Source organism: Carassius auratus, chromosome 50, assembly GCF_003368295.1.
Source record: "Carassius auratus strain Wakin chromosome 50, ASM336829v1, whole genome shotgun sequence".
Taxonomy (NCBI): Eukaryota; Metazoa; Chordata; class Actinopteri; order Cypriniformes; family Cyprinidae; genus Carassius; species Carassius auratus.
Genome location: NC_039292.1, coordinates 14,018,637 through 14,044,257, shown reverse-complemented (window position 1 = coordinate 14,044,257; position 25,621 = coordinate 14,018,637). Strand labels below are relative to the sequence as shown.

The 25,621-nt window shown below is 35.1% G+C and overlaps 1 protein-coding gene across 3 annotated transcripts; it reads right to left on the bottom strand.

Moving 5' to 3' along the window:
* Window positions 1-1,604: 1,604 nt before the first annotated feature.
* LOC113067102 (carnitine O-palmitoyltransferase 1, liver isoform-like) lies at window positions 1,605-24,653 on the bottom strand. 3 transcript variants are annotated; one of them, XM_026239364.1, is made up of 19 exons: window positions 24,498-24,653; window positions 18,684-18,842; window positions 18,296-18,438; window positions 16,921-17,092; window positions 16,452-16,553; window positions 16,050-16,187; window positions 15,708-15,785; window positions 14,690-14,797; window positions 13,673-13,760; window positions 9,564-9,759; window positions 8,669-8,857; window positions 5,633-5,738; window positions 4,850-4,966; window positions 4,606-4,770; window positions 4,394-4,528; window positions 4,152-4,304; window positions 3,956-4,069; window positions 3,256-3,348; window positions 1,605-2,772 (listed from the first exon to the last, which is right to left on the bottom strand). In XM_026239364.1, the coding sequence occupies exons 2-19, from the start codon at window positions 18,822-18,824 to the stop codon at window positions 2,683-2,685; spliced, it is 2,328 nt and encodes a 775-aa protein (XP_026095149.1). In that variant the 5' UTR covers window positions 18,825-18,842; window positions 24,498-24,653; the 3' UTR covers window positions 1,605-2,682. The 3 variants fall into 3 exon arrangements, with proteins under 3 accessions (XP_026095149.1, XP_026095150.1, XP_026095151.1); XM_026239365.1 differs by lacking the exon at window positions 13,673-13,760 and adding an exon at window positions 11,135-11,219; XM_026239366.1 differs by lacking the exons at window positions 18,296-18,438; window positions 18,684-18,842; window positions 24,498-24,653 and adding an exon at window positions 17,360-17,388.
* Between the last annotated feature and the right edge of the window lie 968 nt (window positions 24,654-25,621).

Here is a 25,621-nt window from a genome sequence, read left to right as displayed (position 1 = left end):
TAGAATGAAACGATCAAAACAAAACAGGTGTAAAGTTTTGGGCTGGGGTTCTCAACTCTCGCCTTCGAGATCCGCTTTACTGAAGAGTTTAGAGCCAACTCTAATCAAACCCACCTGAACAAGATGATCAAGTTCTTCAGGATCACTAGAACATTCGAGGCGGCTGAATTTGAACAAGGTTGGAGCTAAACTCTGTAGGAATGTAGACCTTGAGGACCAGTGTTGAGAACCCCTGGTATAAGGTAAAAATCAGATGTCCCCCCACCGCCTTCCTCCATAGAATGCTGCCATTTGCTCAGGGCTCTCATGCAGGAAAACCCAAGTCAGCGGCTTGGTCTAGGCCAAACCCTGTTTGCATAAGACCACACCAGTTTCTGTTTCTCATGCAGCTTAGTGTCTGGTGGGCTGCAATAGGAGACACTTCCATCCCTCCTCTCACTTTTGCGGAGCTAGCAAGCTTTATGCAGCATCGTGTGATTTGGCTTGAGGAAGCAGTATTTGCATCTAGCAGTAATGCCTTTGGAGGAATTTGTACACATTTGTACATACTTCCTTTGGTTGCCACTTTTTTGTTTTGGTTTGCATCATCCTGAGTCCAAGAGGTTCCTGCCACAGCCTTCTGAATGCCAGCACTTCCTGTCTCAACCTGTGTCTCCCTAATGTCAGAGCTCTCTTCGTCACTGCTACCCACTGCTGCCAAAGGGGTTGAAATATTCTTGTCCAAGACCTCTGCTTCTCCGGTTTCTCAATGCCGGTGCTGTTGGTCATGGCTGGCCCAGTGACCCCTGCCACAGGCACCTTCTTACCACCTTGGAGACTCCTGTAATGGCCCCAGCAGCCAAAGGTCCAACCTCAGTTGATCCATGGCCATCCAAAAGCCAGATCTTGGTCGTCTTGGTGCCAGAGGTTCCTGTTAAGGCTAATACATAGGGTGTTGTCGTGGTTCCCCTATCTCCAAGCTCCTTGCAATGCCAGCTCAGTCTCAGTGGATCCTTTCGTAGGCTCCCCAGAGGTTCCTCAGTACTATCCGTAATGGTTACTCCAGTAATTCCTGACAGTTCTTGGTTGCACTGAGCTTTTGATCATTGTACCTTTGTTTTAGGACAATTCCTCGTTGTAAAGTATACTTCATAGATGTGTCATGTGAGTGTCTTTATAATTTTTCAGACAGTTATTTAACATCAGTAGTGTATTTCGCCATCTAGTGGTTACATAAGCTTAACGCCATAGTACAGGAGTGTCTACTCCTGCTCCTGGAAGTCCACTGTCCTGCAGAATTCAGCTCCAACACACTTGCCTAGAAGTTTGTAGTAATCCTGAAGACCTTTATTAGCTGGTTCAGGTGTTTAATAAGGGTTGAAACTAAAATCTGTAGAACAGTAGCCCTTCCAGGAGCAGTTTTGGACAGCTTTGTTTACGTATTTGTCATATTATTACTTGAATAGTGATATATTCATATGTATTTGCTTTATTTCATAACTATATTCCATAAATACACCACAGTGTGAAAAACTACATTTCAACCTTGAGAATATAGGAAAATAATATATACTTCCACTTCCCATTTTCCATAATCAACTAAAATGTGGCGCATACAGATCAGATCGGTCTTAAAAGTCAACTTTTAATTTGTTTAAAAGTGTTTTGAATTACAGTAACAATGCCACACAGCTCCTATATCACACCACAACACACACTGTGGAAAATATGATTGCACACCACATCAAGTTAAGTGACACTTTCTCTTTAAATTGTATTCATTTTCATTCATGTTTACAATCAAGAATAATTATTATAATATTGAATCCATTAACACACTTTCAGAAAAGTTAGATGAGGAACTGGTAAATAAATAGCACACTTTTCTATCACTGAGAAACAACATATACAGAAAAATAAACCTTTTTATCCGTTATACCTGCGAATGAATGATTTTTGGCTTAGTTGGTAGTGCACTCAGAATGATGAATAATCATAGTGTGAATATACAGCTACATTATTACAGTATTTGGAGTGTTGTTTAAGTGACGGTCATGAGTCCATTAAAAAAACAAATAAAAAACGTACATATGATAATGTTGACACTCTGCTGAGATTCTGTGACCATGCTTAAATACAAAAACACAAGTGAAAGAAAAATATGCACCATTGCCCTATATGTTTGAAATATTTGGCTTGTCCTCCCTGGATAACTTCCCCTGTGTCCTGCCACGGTGTTACTTCAGAAACAATTCAAGTCACAATAAAGTGAATACAGTAAATTAGTTGAAAACCTGAGTCTGAGTCATGTCTGAGTCATGTGTAGAAAAATGAAAGTCTGAATGTACAGCAGCACAAATCGGCAGCAGGTTTTCCAGGATCTTCTGAAGAACATTTCTAGCCCGTTCACATTCGCTAGAGATTAAGGCAACAGTGGATGAATACACACCCCCCCAACCCCCCAAAAAAGTCATACAGTCATATAATTCCCAAATCACAAAGTACGTCTTCTCCTTTACACTCCAAACAATGCAATTTCATCAAATGCCCAAATACCAACCTCCATCCTGTTTGAATTACCATTCTTTGAATTTGAATTAAAACCAACAATTACTCTGTAAATGCCTAAAGAGCATCAGCCCTCTGTTGAAAATATATTAAAACGATTTGCCTTGAGAAAGTGAGAAAACAGGAAGAGACAGATCACTTGTTGTTAGCTTTGTTGTCAAGCTGGAAAACATCCAGCATATCCAACATTGCCTGCCTGATGTTACATCCAAAGCGGTGAGAGTCCTATAAATCACAAGAAAAAGAGAACATTTTGATTTGACATATGTACAGAATTATTACAAATAAATTATATTTAATTATTATATCATATTATCAAATATTTTAATTATATATATACTGAATATGAATATACAATACCATTCAAAAGTTATATATTTTTTTTTTCTGAAATAAGTCAGTAATATATATATATAAATTTAAAGTAACTTCTCTATTTTAATATGTTTTAAAATATTACAACATTATAAATGACTTTATAATGTCACTTTTGACCAATTGAATGAATCCTAGCTGAATTAATTGGATGCTGAATAATTAATTTCTTTAAAAAAAACATTCAAAAACTACTTTATTTTAAATTATTAATTGTATAATATATATATATATATATATATATATTATTTATTTATTTATTATTATTATTATTTTATTTTATTTTTTTATCGTATTTTATATTTTATTTGAGATGTAATAAAGCGAACTCACCGTCTCTGGGCTGGAGTGTTTGCTGGATATATGAAAGTTGATGAGATCTTCTCCGAGAATAATATATGATACACCATAACCATCATCAGCAACCTAAACAACACACATATTGGTCACATATCCTCAAAAAACCCCAAAACAAAACAAAAAAAACTTTAACTATGTTAAACTGTTGTGTTAAACTTATTAAACCATGTAAAAAAAAAAAAAAAAAAAAAAAAAAACGAAACCGAAAATTCTGCCTATATAGAGTATATTCAAAAGTTGGGTAAAGTAAGTGACAAAGAATTTAATAATTTTATTCAAAAAGGATGGATTAACCATAATCTATAATAACACATTATAATGTATTTTTTATAATTTATAAGTTTCTATCAAAATTACCATTCAAGTATCATAATACAAAATGTTTCTTGAGCATTTAATCCGAAGATTGTGACATCAAAGACGCTGAAAATTCAGCTTCGTATCACAGACATAAAATAAATGTTAACATACAAAACAGTTACTTTAGACTGTACTAATATTGAAAAGTGTTACTGTTTTTACTGTATTGTTGATCCAATAAATGCAGCCTTGGTGAGAGAGACCAATTAATCATGCCACCCAAAACTTTGACAACACTGTAAACCAAGATTTGAGATTTCCCTGAATCATGTCGAGGTAGGACAGAGTGTTAGAAACAAAATGATGAACTCACAGGTCCAAATCCACCTCCGCTGGTGACGTATTCTGGATGCCGCTTCAAATCAAACAGATCGACCTGCTGGAGAGGGGTCTGACTGGTGGACAACCTCCAGGGCTCGGACAACACCTACAACACACCCAACGTATTGCTATGAAATGTGACGAATCTGGGAAATGGACTGCATTTTAGCTTGTGGCGCATCTCACACCTCTTTGAGGAAAGCCGAATCTTCCCCGAGGTACTTTGACACCAGGTAGAGGCAGAAAAGATGGCGGTCGATGCCCTTTCCCGTCATGGCCAGTCTGTATAAGTCCTGATGCTTTTCTGCCGCCACTTTCAAAAGCTTCAGCTTCTCTTCTCTCTGAGGGGAAAAAAAAAAAAAAACATGGTGGAATTAGCAGCAATTAGCAAACCCGTTGAAACTTAGCTGGCCATTAAAGTCAATCCCACCGTTGCTTTGTCATTCATCATGGCATGGACAAAATCACAGGTCTGAGTGGTGCAGGAGCGCACGGTCTCGGTGCGGCCCTCTCTGAACAGACGCGTCATGGAGGCTTCGTACGTCAGGCAGAACTTGCCTTTGTCCTAGAAGAGGAAAATGTGAACATATTACACAGCAGCCTGTGGAAAAATCCAAAGAATGGCTGAAGAATCGCTCGTACCCTGAAGTGCGCCAGCTGGAGGGCGATCTGAATGAAGCCATCGGGACTTGTCTTGCATCTCTTGATCAGGCCTTTGCCGAAGTCGTTGAAGGGGATGATGTGCATGTCCACATCGTCCGCCAGAGCTTTGGCCACTTTCAGAGAAGCGTGGATCACCGCCTGGCACTGTGCATGAAATTATATGAAATTATAGGGTGGATGAAAGTACAGCTTGTTTAAATGCACAGTAAACATTTGAACTGACCTCCTCTGGGATGTCCCACTGCAGTCTCTGGGGTCCCGGCATGTTTGGATGGGGGTTTCCTTTGCAGTGTCCGTCCTCAGTATAGCCCAGTCTCACTGGATCCGATGACAAGACATGCTGCCATAATACAAACAAAAACAGTTCAAATATCACATGACATATACTACCTTTTCTGTAAGAATTTTGTTCAGTAGGGATGAATTGATCAAAATTTAGTGACAGGAAAGACATTAATAATGTTAGAAATATTTAACAATATTACTGTTTTGTGATGAGCTGAGATTTGTCAGATTTTCACACAAAGCTATACTCTGACATGAGAAGACTTGAAATAAATCTATAATCTAACTGTTGACGGTAGCATGTATTTGTATTTTTTCAATACTATGGAAGTCAATATCTACCATCAACTGTTTGGTTACGAACATTTTTCAAAATATATGTTCGACAGAAGAACAAAACTCACATAGGTTTGGAACAACAGGATTGTGAGGAACTGATCACACGATGTCCATTTTTAGGTGAAATGTATTTTTAAGGTCGTATAAGAAGTTTATTGTGCCCCCTATAGGCAGCACACCAAGTTCATATTACTATTCTGGGCTAATTTGTATACTTATACCTATAAATAAATAAATAAATAAATAAATAACATAAGTGACTCAGATATTGAGCATTGCCATTATATATATATATAAAAAAAAATATTTTGTAAAATAGGAATTTTCCGTCTTGCCAAAACAGCTCATGTATTTCAATACTTAATTGATTTACAGTATTCACCTCCCATAAATGGCCAACGATGGGTGCATCAGCCCAGGAGTGTTCTGCATTCAAGCCCATAGTGCCGTTCTTGAACACAATCAGATTGAAAGACTTGTCAAACCACCTGTAGACAAAAAAAAAAAAACACACACACACACACACGATAAAGTGAAAAAAAAAAAACTTCAAACATATACTACTATTCAAAAATTTGGGGTCTGTAAGATATATATATATATATATTAGTGCTGTCAATCGATTAAAAAAAATTAACTAATTAATCGCACAATTTTTAAAAATTAATCGCGATTAATCGCGATTAATCGCAATTAAAAGACTGAAAATTTTTGGATATGTAAATGTAAAATGTAAATAATGTAAACTCAAAACATTTAAATTTAAATTCAAAATATTTAAATTCAAAATATGATTGTTTATTGGAATTTTTGTTTAACTTGTAACACAGATTTTCTCATGTAAACAACATACCTGCAATAAACCATCAATATCCTCCAAATTAACTGTTGGCTTGAAAGCCATATTTATTACAGAAATAAAAACACAGGCATGTAAGTACCATTTGAATTTCAAAACAATCAATGCCAATGAAAAACAAAAATTATTTCCATGTTGAATTCTAAGTGGACTGCAAAAAAATTCCAAAGTATAGTCATTGCCAGTGCTTTAAGTGGGCCAGTATGCACCAGTACTCAGTACCGCCACTTCCAAATATAGCTCTTGAGCGTACAGCCACCTCTCCGTGCGCCCAGAACGTGCTTGTAGCGTACCTGTACGCTCATTTGGACATCTGTTTTAATAGAGGTTTTAATCTTTTACCTGCACTGCCGATTTTCAGAGCGCCCTTCACAATGCAAGCTTCCTAATTCATCCCACCCAGAGCAGAAACTACATTACCCATTCACCCTTAAGTTATACAAGTGAACAGCGCATGTGTCGCTTTTCCCACTGTTAAGTGTCAACAACTCAACGTGGCCGGAGAAGGTGTGTGAAACTCGTTGTGAGTTATACTAAAGCAAAATCTTGAGTATTTATTGTCTGATAAACATTAAAAACTGTCTGCGGAGGTTGAGTCGTCCTGCAGCCCCCGCTGGCTGTTCATTGGCTGCAGCATCTTTTTTCTAAGTTCTAAAATAATACCGTAGACGGCAAGGCACAAATTTAGATATTCATTTATCTAATTAATCTATAGCCTATGCACAAAGACAATATGATCTTTTTGTCCCCTTTTTGTTTTAAAGCTTGATGAAGAGAGAGAGAGCGCAAGTTGCTGCAGCTGCGAGGAGGACAGTGATGCACGCGTACAGCAGTGATTGACAGTTCGCGGCACTGTGTACAAAAAATACTCCGCTACACAATTATTTCGTTTAAGCTTATTAACGTTAGCGTTACAGAAAGGTCTGATTTACGCACTGTTACAGTCATTGTTTTTTTTTTAAACAATGACATTTGAGTTCATGATTTTAATGTTGCTGTTTCTTGTGGCAGACTGAAGAGTAATCCGGCAGAGTTTTATACTGAAACTTTCCGTCTAAATGTCCTTCCTTGGTCTTATCCATATTTCTTTGCACGTTGAACACACATAGGCCACAACTGGAAATAAAAAAAACTGCAACCGCGTTAATTGCGTTATTTTATTTTAACGCGTTAAATATTTCAAATTAATCGAATGCGTTAACGCGCTAATTTTGACAGCACTAATATATATATATATATATATATATATATATATATATATATATATATATATATATATATATATATTTTTTTTTTTTTTTTTTTTTTTTAATAAGTCTCATATGCTCTTATCTGCCATTTGCTCACAGGAATACCTCATGGACAGCAACCAGTCTGGCTCCAGAAATGAACATTCGACCGAGACTGCCTTGATCTCATTTGCTGAAGCCCTAAGACTGGCAAGAGTGGAATCCAAATCTTCAGTGCTTATCTTGCTGGATCTTCCTGCTGCTTTTGACCACTTGAGTGGTTTGAGTCTTACTTCTCAGAAAGGTTCTTCAATATATCATGGAGGAGTGAGGTGTCCAAGTCACAACATCTAACTAGTGGGGTGCCTCAGGGTTCAGTTCTAGGACCACTTCTCTTCTCTGTCTACATGACATCACTTGGTTGTGTCATTCAGAAACATGGCTTTTCATATCACTGCTTTGCTGATGACACTGAAGTCTACCTCTCATTCAATTCTGATGATCTGACGATAGCTGCTTGCATCGCAGCTTGTCTAACAGATATTTCTTGCTGGTTGATGGACCATCACCTTCAGCTCAACCTTGCCAAGACAGAACTGCTCGGATCTCTTCAATCTACACTTGGCCCTCTCTATTCTATTATTATTCTTACTACATTTTCTTTAAAAAAAAAGCCTCCAACTGTAGCTTTCTCTATTCCATCTTTTTGTTTTCTTTTTCTTTATTATAAAAATGACCCTCTAACACCAGCATTCTCTGATCTTTTTCTATTCTTTTGACTTGTTACAGCCACTGTGTTATTTGAATAAAAGCATCTGCTAAATGACTAAATTTAAATGTAATGTACTGTTCATCAAGGATAAATTTATTTAAAAATACAGTTAAACAGTAATATTGTGCAATATTATTACAATTTAACTGTTTTCTACTGTAATATGTTCAAATATAATTTATTCCTGTGATGCACAGCTGAATTTTCAGCATCATTACTCCACTCTTCAGTGTCATTTCTTATTATTATCAATGTTGAAAGCAGTTTTTGCTGCTTAATATTTTAACGAAAAATGTGATACATTTTTTCAGGATTCTTTCATAAATAGAAACTTCCAGAGAAAAGCATTTATTTGAAATAATGTAACAATGCAATCAATTGAGTCCTTGCTAAATAAATTAATATGTATAAATCATCTATTAGTAATAATTAATTTAAAGAAATCTTACTGACCCCAAACTTTTGAACAGAACAGTTAATGAACAGAAATGTATTATGTTGCACAATAAGTGATTTTTACAATCCAATTTAATTATAACCAAGTGAGATGGTAGTCACCTGTCATAGCATTTTCCATGGAGCAGAGATTTGCCATAGCTGTCCAGCGACCGCACCGAATTCTCTGGATCATAACGCTGTTCAGTGTCATCCAGAGTAACAAAGAAAGCTGCTTTCTCCACGGCATCTAGAGACTGCTTGTTCTTCCCTTGACTGAAGAACTGTGAGCGGGCTTTGGCCCAGGGAACTCTGGGTAATGAGAAACAAAAGCAGAGATAAAATCACTTGGCTCTTTGCGTGTTCTTTAATGGGATTTGATCCTATTTAAGTGAACAGAAAGAGAAGAAACAGCATCTGGTTCATGAATGAAAGCTGAAATGTACAGCTTTAGCAGCCACAGAAAGTCCTTTATTAATGCGATCTCGTCGACCACGATATTTAAAATACTGATTTTATGTATTTTTCAATATAATTTAGTATTATTATTTACCAGACATTTCAAGTTATCCCATCAAATATTTGTAAAATCAAATTAACAATTAAATTAATTTAATAAAAAAAAATACAAATAAAACATATACCATATTTTTCAGACTATAAGTCGCATCAGTCCAAAAATACGTCTTGATGAGGAAAAAAACATATATGTCGCACTGGACTATAAGTCGCATTTATTTAGAACCAAGAGAAAACATTACCGTCTACAGCCTCGAGAGGGCGCTCTATGTTTTCAGTGTAGGCTACAGGAGAACTGAGCAGCATAGAGCGCCCTCTCGCGGCTGTAGACGGTAATGTTTTCTCTTGGTTCATTTCTCTCGGTGTCAAATTAATTTTGATAAATAAGTCGCACCTGACTATAAGTCGCAGGACCAGCCAAACTATGAAGAAAACTGCGAATTATAGTCCGAAAAATACGGTAATTCAAAATAAAACACAAATAATAATGAGCAGTGACCTGTCGCCTGCTGTCAAAGCGGCCAGCAGCTCCTCTCCTGGCTGAGGTTCGGATTTGTCCGCCAAGATCCTTTCAATCTGCTGCTCAATTTCTCGAGGCAACAGCAGCCGTCCGTCATAAAACATCCAGACCTTGTAAAAGCGTCCCTTGTGATACACAGCGATGTGTTTGCTCTCGTTCATGTGCTGGAGGACGTCTGATGAAGAATACGGACGAGAGGATGGAGGTGTGTCAGTGTGCATGAAAACAAACAAAGTAACATTACTCTGTAGTTCATCCAATAATTATTTGTGCAGTTTAAATTAGGTACAATGTGTTATATTTTGGCTGATTTTGTCAAGGGTTAGAGGATTAATGGCAGTCAGTAGACGATGATGAGAAAAGCAAAAGGTGAGGTGAAAAGGGAAAAGTAGATGAGAAGAAAGACCAAACACAGACTTGTTTTTCTACACTGGATTTGTTTAAGTACACACACACACACACACACACACACATATTACATAATAATAATAATAATAATAATAATAATAATAACTGTTGTTATTATTATTATTTTTACTTTTAAGTGCACTGATTATATATTATTATTTATTATTATCATTATTGATTAGTATAGTGCTAAGTATTTTTTGTGTTCAATCATTTTAATCATCATCTTTAATAGAAAATTATTTTTATATTTATTACTGCTGCTGTTTTGATTATTATATGTATTTTATTGTTTTCGTTTTTCTGCATTGATAGTATACATGCACTTTAAATTAGTTCAATATTAATCATCATTGTCATCATCATTATCATCACTAAAACTATCATTATTATTATTATTGCATTAATATTATTGCATTATTGCATTAATATTATTTCATTATTGCATTAATAGAATACCTGCATTTAAAGTTTTTATTATTATTGTTAACTTAATTAGTTCTTGTACAGTTATATTAATATAAGTACTTATTATAATTATATTGTTTTTGGTTTTCTGCATTAATTGTATACTTGCACTTAGTTATTATAATTATTTTATCTATATTTTAATTCAGTAATAAAGACCCTACAATAAAATTAAAAGACCCTAAATACCACATATTTCTACTGTTTTAGCCTATTATTATTATGAAAACAATATTGTATCACATTAATTTTCAAAATAGTAATGCTGTAGATTAAGTCATTAAATAAAGTATATTTGTTAGCTACTAAACTGGAATAAATTCAGCTCTTATAACCTCTTGAATTTATTACAGTATGTTATAAATCAGTAGCGATAAAAATAACAGACATCTTTGGCTGGCACCACTAGTAAACGGCCAGACGGGTGTAAAAACATGTTATTTCCTGTTCCTCATTCATCTGTTTCAGATATAAGGGTTAATCATTAAATCACACAAACAGGTTATCAAGTTATGAAACAGTTAAGCACACAAAACGAAGTCCTCGCCATCTGCTTTCCCCAGAAACGCCAAATCCAAATCACAAACCCTCATGCAGGTGAGGCCCACAGCAGTCACTAGCTAGCATCTAAAGGTGGACTGGTTGTGAAATCAGGCAAGAGAGGGAAGCTCTACCTGTTTCTACACCGGGAACTCGACTGGTGTTGAACATACGCTCGTACTGAGATGAGCACATGGGGATAGTGTTCAAAACCATGAGCTGTGGGGCAGAACGCAAGGTCAAACACTAACAGGAAAAACAAGGAAGAAACCCAAAATACCACTATAGAGACCTGTAGAGGGAAACAGAGTAATGGAAAACTGGAAACAAAAAAGAAAAAGTGGAAGGAATGAACGAAGGATCATCAGGAGAGATTAATTCACATGGTGACCAGCCTCTGGATAACAGCACAGCTGTGAAATAACAAAACTGCCTACAGTAATATCTTCTAAAAACAAACAGAAAAACAGTGGTGACCGATATAACAGTCAGGCAGATACAATATATGATCATTCTGATATTTGATCATTTGAAAGTGGTCGTCTGATGTGTGTTTTCTAATGTTTCAGGCTAATTCGTGTAAGGTGACTGATGACCAACTCAGAGAAAAAAGTAAAATACAGCTCAATTTAAAGATTTCAAACGCAATATTGAAAACATTGCAGAAGTGTAGGCAACAGTTATCTTACAAAATACTATTATTTTAGATTATGTCAAGGTAGATATTATATATATATATATATATATATATATGAATTATTACTTATTATATAATCGAAATAATGTAATATGATAAAAAAATAAGAATTACAAAAAAATAAAAAAATAAACTATATAGAAACAAACTGTGCCAAAATCCAAATAAAGAAAACCATACAGGTTGTAAATGGCATGAGGGTGATTCAAATAATAGTAATAATAATATAAAATAAATACATTACAATAAAATATACTATAAATATTATCAATACCAAATAATAATAATAATAATAATGTAAAAATTTATATTATGATTATCATTATAATGAATTAGTGGTTGACCGATATATCGCGAAAGCCGATATATGGCATTTTTCATTATCGGCATCGGCCGATAAGCTCTTCTGCTTGGGCGATGTGTTCCAGGTGGGACTTTTATTTTGACAGCGCTGAGAGTGACAGCGTCTGAGCGCAATCTAATAATCAGATAGAACGGTTAAACAAAGGAATTAATGTATACAGAAAGTATTATAATGATTGCTTTTATATTAGGCCTATTAGTAATAGAAAGTGAAGCATTATAATACTTTCTCATTCGCTGTGAACATTAAGCAAATACTTATTTATATAATTTAATAAACAAATCTTTGAATGACTAAAGAAGATTTAATTTCACAAATCTTGCAAACTCAGTCGAATCCAGCTGTGAGATCCTGTGAAGTGGGCATTTTTATCCGGCATGATCACTCTGTATGACCATCAGTCTGTGTGAATTAAAAGCTTTAAACTTTAAACTCATGTGATTTCAAATTACGCATCACTTTATGCATTTGCCCACTGTCATATATAAGTCATTTTCACTGTGCGCTATATGTACTTTATTTGAAAATATGATTCCCAATGCACACAAACTTCCCAGAATACTGAGTGCCCTGTAGGTCACAGCATTTACTTTTTTTTTAAATATATTATAATTTTATAAAATATTTATTTATTTGTGAAAAATACTGTAATCTAAAGTATAATTATGTTTCTTTTACACTTTTGTTTTAAATATTAATAATAATATTTTTTTATAATTATGTCGGCTATCGACCCCCTCTGCTTTCCAAGATATCGGCATCGGCTGTCAAAAAAACACATATCGGTCGACCACTATAATGAATTTTTATGTCTTTAATTATTTGTAACTATTTATTATTTTTAACTATCTACCTATTTTTATAACTGCCCGATATATTGGTGTATCAATATTATTGGTATTATTAAAAGGAGAAGGAATCCAGAAATGTTCGAGAGAGAGAGAGAGAGAGAGAGAGAGAGAGAGAGAGAGAGAGAGAGAGAATTTAATATTCTAAGATGTTATAATAATCAGTTCCATTACTGTGATGTTCATTTAATTATTATTATTGTTATTATTTATTATTGTTATTATTTAATTTTTTTCTATATATGTACACTAAGCTATGGCAATATTGTACATTCATGCCAATAAAGCAATATATATATATATATATATATATATATATATATATATATATATATATATATATATATATATATATATATAATACAATTATATTATGTGATTAATATAATAATAATAATAATAATAATAATAATAATTAATAATTAATACATTTTATAATAATACATAATTAATTATTAGGATTTTTCAACTATTTACCTATTTCTATAATTAGCTGATATATTGATGTATCACTATTATAGGTATTGGTTAACAATCATAACCAAGAGCTGTCTTAGAGAGATTTGGTCTCAGCTGCTATTATTAAATTGCACCACCCTGCTCTCTAGAAATCAGCTCATCAGTGGACCACTGGAAGTCAATAAGCTCTAGTGTTGTCTTGTCTGCTGTGCTGTTGTCCTGAGGCTGAGGAGGCCGCTGCTGGAGCTGATGAAGGGGTGCGGACAAGCCCCTCCTCTCGGGATGGACAAGCCCCTCCTCTTACCTGTCTCCAGCCCGGGAATGCGGGACGTGTTAAACATCCGCTCCCACTGTGCCGAGCACAGCGGCACTCGCTTCTCCAGCAAGTATAACTGTGCATGTGGTGAGTGAGAGCACACAGCAACACAGACACGTCCGGGAGCGAGGAACAAAACACAAGGTTGTTTATGAGGGGGATGCTTTTATAGTCATGCACACAGAGTTTAGGTGGTTAAAGAGAGGCATGGTATGACAAGAAGTCAATTTAACATGGTTAAATTGGTAGAATGGTAGTGTATGTTTATACATAAACATAATATATTATATATTTTATAATATATAATTTGCTATACAAGTAGACATTACTACATGGTCAAATAATTGCATAAAATGTATCTGTAAATAAAAGCAAGAATCTAAATAAGCACATGCCTCTTCGTTTGCTTCAATTAGGTCAAACACTATGTGATAATAAAAGTTAATGTTTCTTCTGAAGTTAGAGTAGTAGTTAACCTCCACTGACCCTGACCTATGAAACATTAATAATTACACTAAAGATAATAGCTCACCCAAAAGTAAAATTCATTACCATTTACTCATTGTGATTTTCTAATGATCCTGAAGACATTGATTAGCATGCTTACGTGTGTATGATAATGGTTAGAGCTATTAACTCTGAAGGAAAGTGGATCTTGTGGGCCAGATTTGAGGATCCCTGCTCTATGACTTTATCTTGTGCAACACACAAGGAGATATTTTGCATGATGCTGCACATATAGAAGTAATTTCATTTAACGTCAATCACACAAGGGTGAATAAGATTTTAAAGTTTTTTTGGGGTCTCACAGAAAGCTGTCATTTGAGTTATTTTGGCTACTATTAAGGTTGTTGTTGTTGTTATTGAATCTTGAAACAAATTTATTATTCTTGTATAGAATGAAGGTTAAAAAGATTGCATTCAGTTTAGACAATATTGATGAATGTTTGTGTTACAGACTCTACTGAGTAAACTTATCTTCTATCTATCTAAACTTAAACTCACTGGTTTGATCTGCGCTCTGTCCAGTTTTCTTCTGTACATCATGATGGCGTGGATGGAATTACCAGCACGGGCGGCTTGATGTGTAGTGGGGATCACATAGAGGAAGTCCTGATAAACACAGAGAAAGTGACTCTCCTGAGATGCTGCCATTGAACAGTGCTATGAATTTATTATACAAACCACCTGGAGTTAAATGAGTTAAAGCAACTTTCCAAAAATTGTTGCCATAACCCAGTTGGTAGATTTCTAGTTTGTGCTAGTTTTAGAAAAATTGTTTGCTCTACAAGCAAAACTTAATATGAATTTGTTATTTTCTACACTACAAAAACTAGTGCTGTGACCTGGATGTTAGATTTAAAAAAATAGTTTGTGCTACCAGCAAAACTTAATATGAATTTGTTAATTTCTACACCACCATGTGCCGGATGTTAGATTTATAAAAATAGTTTGTGCTACAAGCAAAACCTAATGTCAGTTTGTTCATTTCTACAACTCAAAACTTGGTGCCGTGACCCGGATGTTAGATTTATAAAAATAGTTTGTGCTACAAGCAAAACCTAATGTCAATTTGTTCATTTCTACAACTCAAAACTTGGTGCCGTGACCTGGATGTTAGATTTATAAAAATAGTTTGTGCTACAAGCAAAACCTAATGTCAATTTGTTCATTTCTACAACTCAAAACTTGGTGCCGTGACCCGGATGTTAGATTTATAAAAATAGTTTGTGATACAAGCAAAACCTAATGTCAATTTGTTCATTTCTACAACTCAAAAATTGGTGCCATGACCCGGATGTTACATTTATAAAAAAATATTTTGTGCTACAAGTAAGACTTAATATAAATTTGTCAATTTTTACACCACACAAATTGGTGTCGTGACCAAGGTGAAGATTGAGCAAAGCCTAATTAATCTAAGATAGTTAATTTTGTATTTTGATTAAATTTCACCATCATGATTTTCTTTTCTTTTTTTACTTTAGCAAAATCCAGATAAACCATTGCATATCATTCTTGCCATTGCATAGTAGTTGCTGTTGACCATGATTGGTCCTCGACCTCTGAGGTAAATATACTCCTCCCACCAGTCGCTGACCTAGGAGGATGATAGTAGAACAAAGTTAAATATCCATAATCCAAGGTATGACATAAATCTCAAATAAAAGTAACTTAAGGTTGATTATTTAAGAACCATCATGCTATTTTGAAAGAAAGAAAAACTTCAAAAAGGTCCAGAGGCATTTTTATAATGAGATATGATAAAACTGCACATTATTAAAAGAATATATATATATTCAAAAATCCCTCAGGAAAAGTTGTTGAAAATGATTTTGAACAGTTGAGAAAAGAGCGAACTTACATAATTGGAGGCCCACCAGGATTTGAGTTTCAGGTACCATTGCAGTTTGGGGCCCAAGTTCTTCTCAAAGTCCTTTGCCAACCCCTCCATACGCTTGTACTGTTCATCGTCCATCAGAGGACGAGCTGACTCAAGGTACTGAAAAAAATAAAATGTGTAAATATGTATATATATATATATATATATATATATATATATATATATATATATATATATATATATATATAGATATAGATAGATAGATAGATAGATAGATAGATAGATAGATAGATAGATAGATACATAGATAGATACATAGATAGAAACATAGATAGATACATAGATAGAAAAAAGAAGTGCACTGAAAATTCAGTCATATTTGAACTAATATTTTTGATAATTGTTTGAAGAAGCTTGACTTACTCTTCTAACAGTGTCTTTTATAGGTGGCACTGGTAACCGTGGAATTGAACTCTGGAAGCTGTACAGCATTGGCTTTGGCCCCGAAAATAACTTCACCAACACCTGTGTGGACAGCGTTAAAATTTGGTCAAGAGTCAAACATGAGACAAGCATGAATCTTCCAATTATAAAACCAGACCAGTTCTTGTGAACAGCTGTATATCAAAACCTGACACAATGACGCAGAGATAACTCCAAAATTAATGACTACAGCAGTGCTGAAATTGTGTTATAAAACAAACTTATTAGACTTTGGACTCTCTCTGAATATTATGTAGTGAAATATTTACAGCACTGGGAGTGTTAAAGGTAAAGTGCACCTTAAAGTGAAAACTCTGGGTCATATGGACTACAAAAATCCAAAAGTTGCATAATGTTTGGGTTATTTATTATTCCTTTAAGTGATCAATTCTCCATCAGGGCCACACACCAACCAAATCTTTGTTTTTAAGGAAAAAGATCCATGTCGATTGAACATCCAGCCGTGCCAGGACAGCAAGTACTTGAGGACGCTCCTCGAAACGAAAGTCACAGCAATCCACAATCCGGTCCCAATCAGCACACCACCAGCAATACACTGCCCTTCTTCTGTTACGTACTTACTGCAGGGAAACACAGCTATTAGGTGAGCAATTAACTGCAGGGAACTTTCAAAAACACTGTAGTTATTCGTTTGTTTGCTGTTTTTTCAGTACTTTATGATAATATCAACTAAAATAGTTCAAATAGTATAAGATTCTTCGTTTTTAAATGACAGACATGGTAAATATATTATTAAAATAATACTTAAAATAATAGTGTTTAATAATTTACTCATCATTTTTTAATTATTAAATGCGTTCGAAAGTTCAAGTTTGGTGAACTCTGACCTGCGAATTCGCATCACGTGAAGTTGTGTGACCAATAGATGATCGATTCTACGTGACCTCTCTGTACAGAAATAAAAAAATAAAGGAAGTGCTAATTTTAGCCATAGCGCAGCATCCTATTTTATATAATAAATATTTAAAAGATAATAAAAAAAGAAGCCGCATGGTTCGCAGTGTCAATGGAAACAGGAACAGATGGCACATTTGAATGAGGACACGCTCTATAATTTTTAATTGTTAAGTGTGTATATATTTATAAAGAGAGAGAGACAGAGAGTACAATATAATAAGACGCTTTCGACGCCGTCGCAAAAGACACAGTACAAGCACAGATTAATCCATGTTGTGATAACTGAGGGGAAACCGTTATATCTTGCTCTCGCCCATATTCACAGCGGCGTCCGAAATAATTTCGCACGTTCAAAGGCTAGTGTGACCGCACCTTAACAGCGTGTGATAAACATTTATTTTATAACAATGTAATCTGTTTTGAAGATAAAAGATTAAAAGAACTACAAACAGAAAAATATGATTCTTGAGCTTTTTTTCTTTAAAGTTTCGTACTACAGGTACAAAGCAGAGTTACGAAAACAACAAAACAAACACAAAACTAACTATAAACAAGACATTTACTAGTTAAACTACAAAACAAAGAATCAGACCTTTGTGTTTGAATGTCTTTTGACTTTAGAAAGCTATAATTTTTAACAAAAAAAAACTGTAGTTAAACCTACAAAGCAAAGAATCAGACCTTTGTGTTTTCATGAGACTCTGCATTTCAGACTGCTTTAATTTTCATATTAACAGGATTGTCACATTAAATTATAATCATTTTCACTACAGAAGAATGGCATTTTGTCGTTTTTATCTTCCAAACATATCCTAATAACTTGCTAATAACTAACGACAAACAGGTGGCCGTTTTTTGGTATTTACCTGATTGGTAGGTGTTTAGACAGTTTAGTGAACATCCCAAGGGAGGGGTCTATTTTGGCATATTTGGTTGTGGACATGTAACCCACCAAAACAACCAGCAGCCCTGAGGGGCTTCCAGGATAAACCCCAGTCATGACACCATTCTACAGAAACACAACATAATATCACATTATGAACAGAACAGAACAGAACAGAACAGAATAGAATAGAATAGAATAGATGCAAAGCTTTTTACTTAGAATTCATAAGAGTTGATATTCTAATAAACTTTTATTAAAATGGACTTTGCAGTCATTTCCAGAGAATGAACGATCCTGAAAATATCAATGAAACATTGATATGTTACTGATAATGTATTGAATCATTAGGAGGACAGTTGTGAGGTCACCTTGAACCTGATGAACCTCTTCTTCCAGGAGTGGAGGCCAGAGAGGTAGACCTGGCGCAGGGCCTCATGACAGAGGTGCAGGTCGATGCCATCAGGAGTGACGGTGAACTGGAAGGCCACCGCCTGATGTGCTTCTGCCATGCTGACTGTACACTCACACTGTGACAGAGAAGAGTAAGATGGCAGTTACACAAGAGTCATAATCAGCGTAGATCAAATACATGACTCACAATGCTGAGGAGTGTGCTGGAACTTTATAAATGGTTTCTATGATAACATAAACAACATAAAATAACTACTGATAATGCTTCTAGATTGCATTTAAATATATATATATGTATTTTATTTTAATACAACATTTTCATTACAAATGATATCAGATGATGAAAGTTGATTTGAAAAAGTAACATGAATTGAAGGAATAGTTCACCCAAAAAATGTACTTCCCCTCAGACCATCCAAGATATAGATGAGTTTGTTTCTTCATCCCATTTGGAGAAATGTAGCATTACCAGTGGATGCTCTGCAGTGAATGGGTGCCGTCAGAATGAGAGTCCGAACAACTGATTAAAACATCACAATAATCCACAGGACTCCAGTCCATCAGTTAATGTCTTATGAAATGAAAAGCTGCGTGTTTGTAAGAGATAAATCCTTACCTTCAAACCAGCGCTTCTAACAAAAATATATTACAAATATGTTACGTACCATAAATTAACAACGCTATCTTCGGTCTCGTCTGAATCAGGAGAGAAATATGTTACAGGTGAAATCAGTCCAAAAATAGTTCTAAACAAATATGGCGGTGGATTTTGATGTGAGAGGACAGCCTCTTAAAAAGCTTAATTTAAAAGCCTCTTAATGATGGATTTGTTTCTTTCAAACTTGCAGTTTTTCACTTCACAAGACATTACTTGATGGACTGGAGTGCTGTGGATTACTATGATGTTTTAATCAGCTTTTTGGACTCTCATTCTGATGGCACCCATTCACTAAAGAGGATCCACTAGTGAACAACTGATGCAATGATAAATTACTCCAAATCTGTTTTGATGAAGAAACAAACTCATCTACATCTTAAATCAGTGGCGTGCACACGTGCCCCTTTTATTGCCAATGTTAAAGTGCCCTTTTAGTGTGATTTAGGTGCCCCTGGACCACAATTTTACCGTATGAGAGCACATTCTCTGCAAATATTAATTTTTGGGTGAACTATTTCTTAAAAAAAAAAAAAAAAAGTACATGAACAAACATCGTATTACATAACACAAAGCCATGTTTTTTAAAATATGTTGTTGTAATAAAACATTAGCTGTAATGTTATCGCGTTTGCTCTGCCGTTCAGTGTGACCTCAAGCATTTAACTTTATGATATAACAGAGCGGATTACAGAAAGTGCTTTATTCACGACCTCTGTGACTCTTTCACAAGCACTTGTGTTGTGATGTAAACAAATAGAGCTGCATGGATGTTTGACAGGTCACAATGATCTCTGACTTTTTGGAGCAATCATAACATGATAGTTTAAACAATGCACTATATTTAATATAACGGGAGATAACTGAAATAGAATAGAATACCCTTGTGAAAAAGAATATACACTTTTAACATATATATATATATATATATATATATATATATATATATATATATATATATATATATATATATATATATATATATATAGGTCATATATTATACGCTATATACTGTATATTTTACTTACAAACCATATAATGCAGATTACATTTAACAAAAGGCCACTAAGTGCACTTGAAGAGAGTCCACTTTATTGAATATGTTTCTTTACACACTTAAGTACACTTTTAAAAAGTGTCAAATCAAAAGTTTTAAAGTACATTTTAAATCATTATTTTGAATCCTCTTTTATAATGCTCTAAAGAAGTACACTTGCATTGATGTGTTGACTACAATACTAAAGTACAGAATTATTGCTTTAATTAGTAATATTACACTTAAAGAGACTATATTTTGAATGACTACATTATACAATTATTACAAATGTGTGATAACAAAGAATTTTTAATACATGACAGAAGATTGAATTATATATTATACATTATAACATATTTTAGTGCAAATTAGGACATTCAGCAGCACGTGTTCACCATATTTCAATGGCAATAGAAGTAAATATAAAAAACTACTATACATATGTGAAAGTGACGTGATGTGACATGAGGTCAATGGTGTCCCATACTCATAATTTGTTCTCTGCATTTCAGCTACCCAAGTGAACATACAGCAATGAGTAGTGAACACACACACACACACACACACACACACACAAATAGTGGGTTCATCCCACAGGTGTAATGGTTTTTATACCGTTCAAACTGTATATTCTATGGCCCTACACCAACCCTACCCCTAACCCTAACCCTCACAGGAAAGATTAAGTAGTGTACACTCAAAGTTTTAGAAAAAGTTCTACTCATTTAATTATTTCAAGTTGGTGTAACATGGTCTTCCTTTTTGTGGCGCTAATGCATTGCACATACTACGCTGACTGCTATCCTAACCACTCTGTGCAAAAAAACAAAAAAGAATTAAAATAACCAGAAGAACAGTTTGTACGCGGGTGGCGGGAGGCAGCATCAATGGACTTATTGTAAGTTTTTAGTGTTAATATTTATTCACTTTTACTTATTTTATACATTTGCTGTTGTGTTTGTCTCAGAGAGCATATATATACCTTCACACTCATCTGAAAAGGCATGTTTACCCCGTTGCTTGGTAACGACAGCGCAGGAGAAGGCGGCAAATGCATAACATTACTCTCTGCACTTTTATGTATTACGTTTTTGAACTGTTCGTTTTGTTGATAAAGCTTCGGTACATAACGGCACTTGCGTCTGTCTTACGAATTTACTGAAAATGCTCTAAAGAACGTTGAAGACGAACATAAATGAGATGTACAGCTCTCTGCTTGCAGCGCGTCAGTCACGCTCATCAGGAAAGTGAGTGAAACACATCCCGCGATTTGGTACGATTGCATTCACATTAGCAGCGAACCGAACCAGAGTTCACATGAAGTGTACCCCAGACCACCATTTTTAAGCGGACTCGGGTACGGTTCGCGGGTGCGCATCCGAGTACAGAAGACAGCGTTCACATCATCCAAACGAACCGAATTCTGACGTCGTCAATCGACCCCGGGTGCGCACCAAAAATGCTAGTGTGAAAGCACCCTAACTGAGGCTCTACAGTTTTTTTTATAAAATGACCAAATATTAAAGTTCATTTTAAAAGTAACCTGCTCTGTCCTGTCTGTCAGCATGTTGTCAGTGTCCTCTCTGCTCCGCTATGTATATTTCACTGTGTCGGACAACAGTAAATAAAGGGGGAGGGTCTTTGCGAACGGTCAATTAGAAACTTCAATAAATATGCAAGCCATGATCTAAAAGTAAGAACTGTGAATGAGCAGGACTGTGACAGTGAGAGGGCTTACAGCCTACTTGCATAAATGGCATTGTTATGCCAACATTATGCGTCACTAAAAAAAATGTTGCACTAAAACAGGAGTTATTGTTGCATTTTTACATTTAAGTTGCAACATATTATGAACTTTCTCAGCATCTGTATCATTTTCAGCGAATAAATTGCAAATTGGGGCATGTTGCAAAGCAGTCCCATCTCTTCTCCAGTTCACTACCACCCTGTGAGAATCTCTGTCATTGAAAGTGAGGCCGTGGTCAGCCTCCCCAGAATTGGCAATGCCTTCTTGCTAATCTTTGGACTTATGCACTACACCTCAATTATCCCAAAGCACTGACTATCACTTTTGAATTCACTCAAAAGATTTTACTTTGTCTGGAAAGTGGTAAACTGTCACCCAGGTTGCGGACCCTCAAGAATGACTTGATGGTGTAGAAACTCATCTAAAAGAAGGCTGCAGTGTAAAGCATTATAAAAGACTAGTTCAAAGTTATCTCCTTTTGTCTAAGTAATGCCTCAAAAAGTTACTGCACATTCAGCCAATAGGCCCAAGTCTGGCAACAAGTCTGACTCTTTAACCATTAGGCCACTACTGCCATGATATATGAAGAAGCATATTTAAAAAAATTTAAAATAAATACATAAACACTCTAAAGTTCAGATCATTTTATTTCATGTACATTTAAACTATCATACATTTTTATTAGCACTAGCAATTAAGTGTTTCTTTTAAATTATATTATTTCCATAGTAAGTACTCTTTTTAAAAAGCATGGAAACGAATGGCAAACTACGCCATCTGAAACCAATTATGAAACTACAGAGATTCAGTTGCACCACAACCACACACATCTCTTAACATCCTGACCAGCAGAACAGAAGCATGAACTCGACCTGAATTTGGGGGCGGGACTATCGGTTTGTTCAACCAATGGCAGATGAGAGACTCTTCCAGAAGGCAAATGTGAAAAGCCATGATTCAAACGTTTCTATTTAAATACGCAATAAACAAACAAACTGTTCAGCAAGCTATTTCAAATGTCTTTGCAATATTATTTAAAAAATATATGTATATAAGAATAATGTAATTACATAATGTAATGTAAATTATTATTATCATAAGTAAATAATATATTACAGTTTACGACTTCAGACTGTCTTGCTGTTTTCTACTTTAGGCACATAAATACAACAATATAATAATAATATTGTAATTAATTGTTTATGACAGTGACACTTTGATCATCTAGCGCATATCTAATAAAGAATACTACTAAGGGGTCAAAGTTGTGTAAGGAGGCAGTGTGGTCACGTGACCGGTGCGGTGGAAACTAGGCGAAAGGTCACGCGCGACTGTGATGATGATCATACACGCGATGCTCAACGCCATTATGGCTCACATGGCAATATGCTTTAATACGCTAGTATTAAATATTCTTCCATGTGTACTGAGTTATTTGATCATACAGTAGGAAAAGGACCACATGTTTGTATACTCATTTGCATAGGCCCTGTTCGACGAGAACTAGTAAATTAAAGGGACAGCTCCCCAAAATATGAAAAAAAATATTATTCATTTACTCACACTAATGCTATTCAAACACTGTAATACTAATTTTATTCTGTAGAACACAAAATGAGATGTTAGCCACAGTTTAGGAAATTGCATTCACTTTTATTGCATTTTTTTCTCCCTTAAAATGAAAGTGAATGGTGACTGCTGTCATTCTGCATAATATCTCCTTTTGTGTGGGTCAACATGAGGGCTAGTCAATAATTATAGAATTTTACATGTTGGGTTATTTATTTCTGAGTTAAAGCGACAACATATATGTTATTATTATCTCTAAATGTAACACGTACGGCTGCGCGCAAAGCTATTTGTTGTGTTGAGTAATTCGTAATAATTCTCAATAGTAAACTTACTTGGCACCGAAACAAATCAGCAAGAGGACAAACACTTTGACAAGTTCGCTGATAATATTGCAATCGATAACTGAAATCAATCAAAGTTGTTGCGCGCGCATAACAGCAGCAATGCCCCACAGAGCCGGCACCCATTGACCTCGTCCTGCAACATTCAGCTGCTCTTGAGTGTCGGAATGTAAACACATGCATGCATTTATAAACATAAAATCATAAATGACATCCATTAATGTTTTATTCAAAGAAAAACTGCGTTGCCGTCCGGAATCCCCTTGTGTTTCGTATAGAACATCTGTGTTAAACCATAAGGACAAAAATATCCCAGGCTTGTGCGCTCGTGCACTTTCACCTACTTAACCGGTGTACGAGCTCCACATTCAGTCTCAAGCAGCTGCGGGAAAACAGAGCCGAATCATTCTGGATTCTTACCTCTGCGACTCTTCCTGATGAATGGACGACGTGGATTACTGATCACCGTTTTGCCACCGCCTGCTTTAAGTGTGAGCTTGAGCTATGAATGAATGTAATAATAAGGTTAATTCACTAGACCCGCCCCTCACCGTGACGTCACGCCGCATGGATAGCGACGCCTTGCAGGATTGTAAATGTGACGTAAGAGGAATCCGTTTCCTCTCTCCCTCTCTCTCTCTCTCTCTCTCTCTCTCTCTCTCTCACTCTCACACACACACTCTCTCTCTCTCTCTCTCTCTCTCTCTCTCTCTCTCTCTCTCACTCTCACACACACTCTCTCTCTCTCTCTCTCTCTCTCTCTCTCTCTCTCCCTCGCTCAGGGAAAGGTAAAAATATCTGGGAATTTTATATTTACAAGAAAATCATGAAAATTCTTAATATATTATTTAATACTTAATTTTTTAATTATTTTTTGATACAGCCATTAAAATATCTATCTATCTATCTATCTATCTATCTATCTATCTATCTATCTATCTATCTATCTATCTATCTATCTATCTATCTATATCAAATTATATTATATAAAAATGTAAAAAGTACATTGCAAGCTAAATATAGATATTTATTTATTTATTTATTTTTATAAACGCGCGTGTGTGTGTGTGTGTATATATACATATGTGTGTGTGTGTGTGTGTGTAATTAAAAAATATATGTTTGTAGCATTATATCGTGTGAAAATAATAAAATAAAGGAAGAAAAAGTATATTGTAAGCCACATATGGATATATTTTTTTATTTAAACTTTTGTTTCATTTGAAATTAATACACTTGAATTGTATTTTATTCAAAAGTGCACTAAAAACGTTAACATTTACGAAACATTTAATTGGACGCCACCTTTTAAACCGATTATATTAAATATAGCCTATAAATAATGCATTAGATGCCTCCTAAATACATGAAGGTCGTCATGCAGTGTTTTTCTTTTCTTTGTTTTTAAATGCATAAACCATTGAACTAAAGTTTATAATGTGAAAGTTTATTAACTTAATTTGAGAACTTAACGCACTCTTCGATCCGAGTACGAAGCGCAACAAGCGCGCTTCTGACGAACGCAGAGTGTCGCAACCAATAGC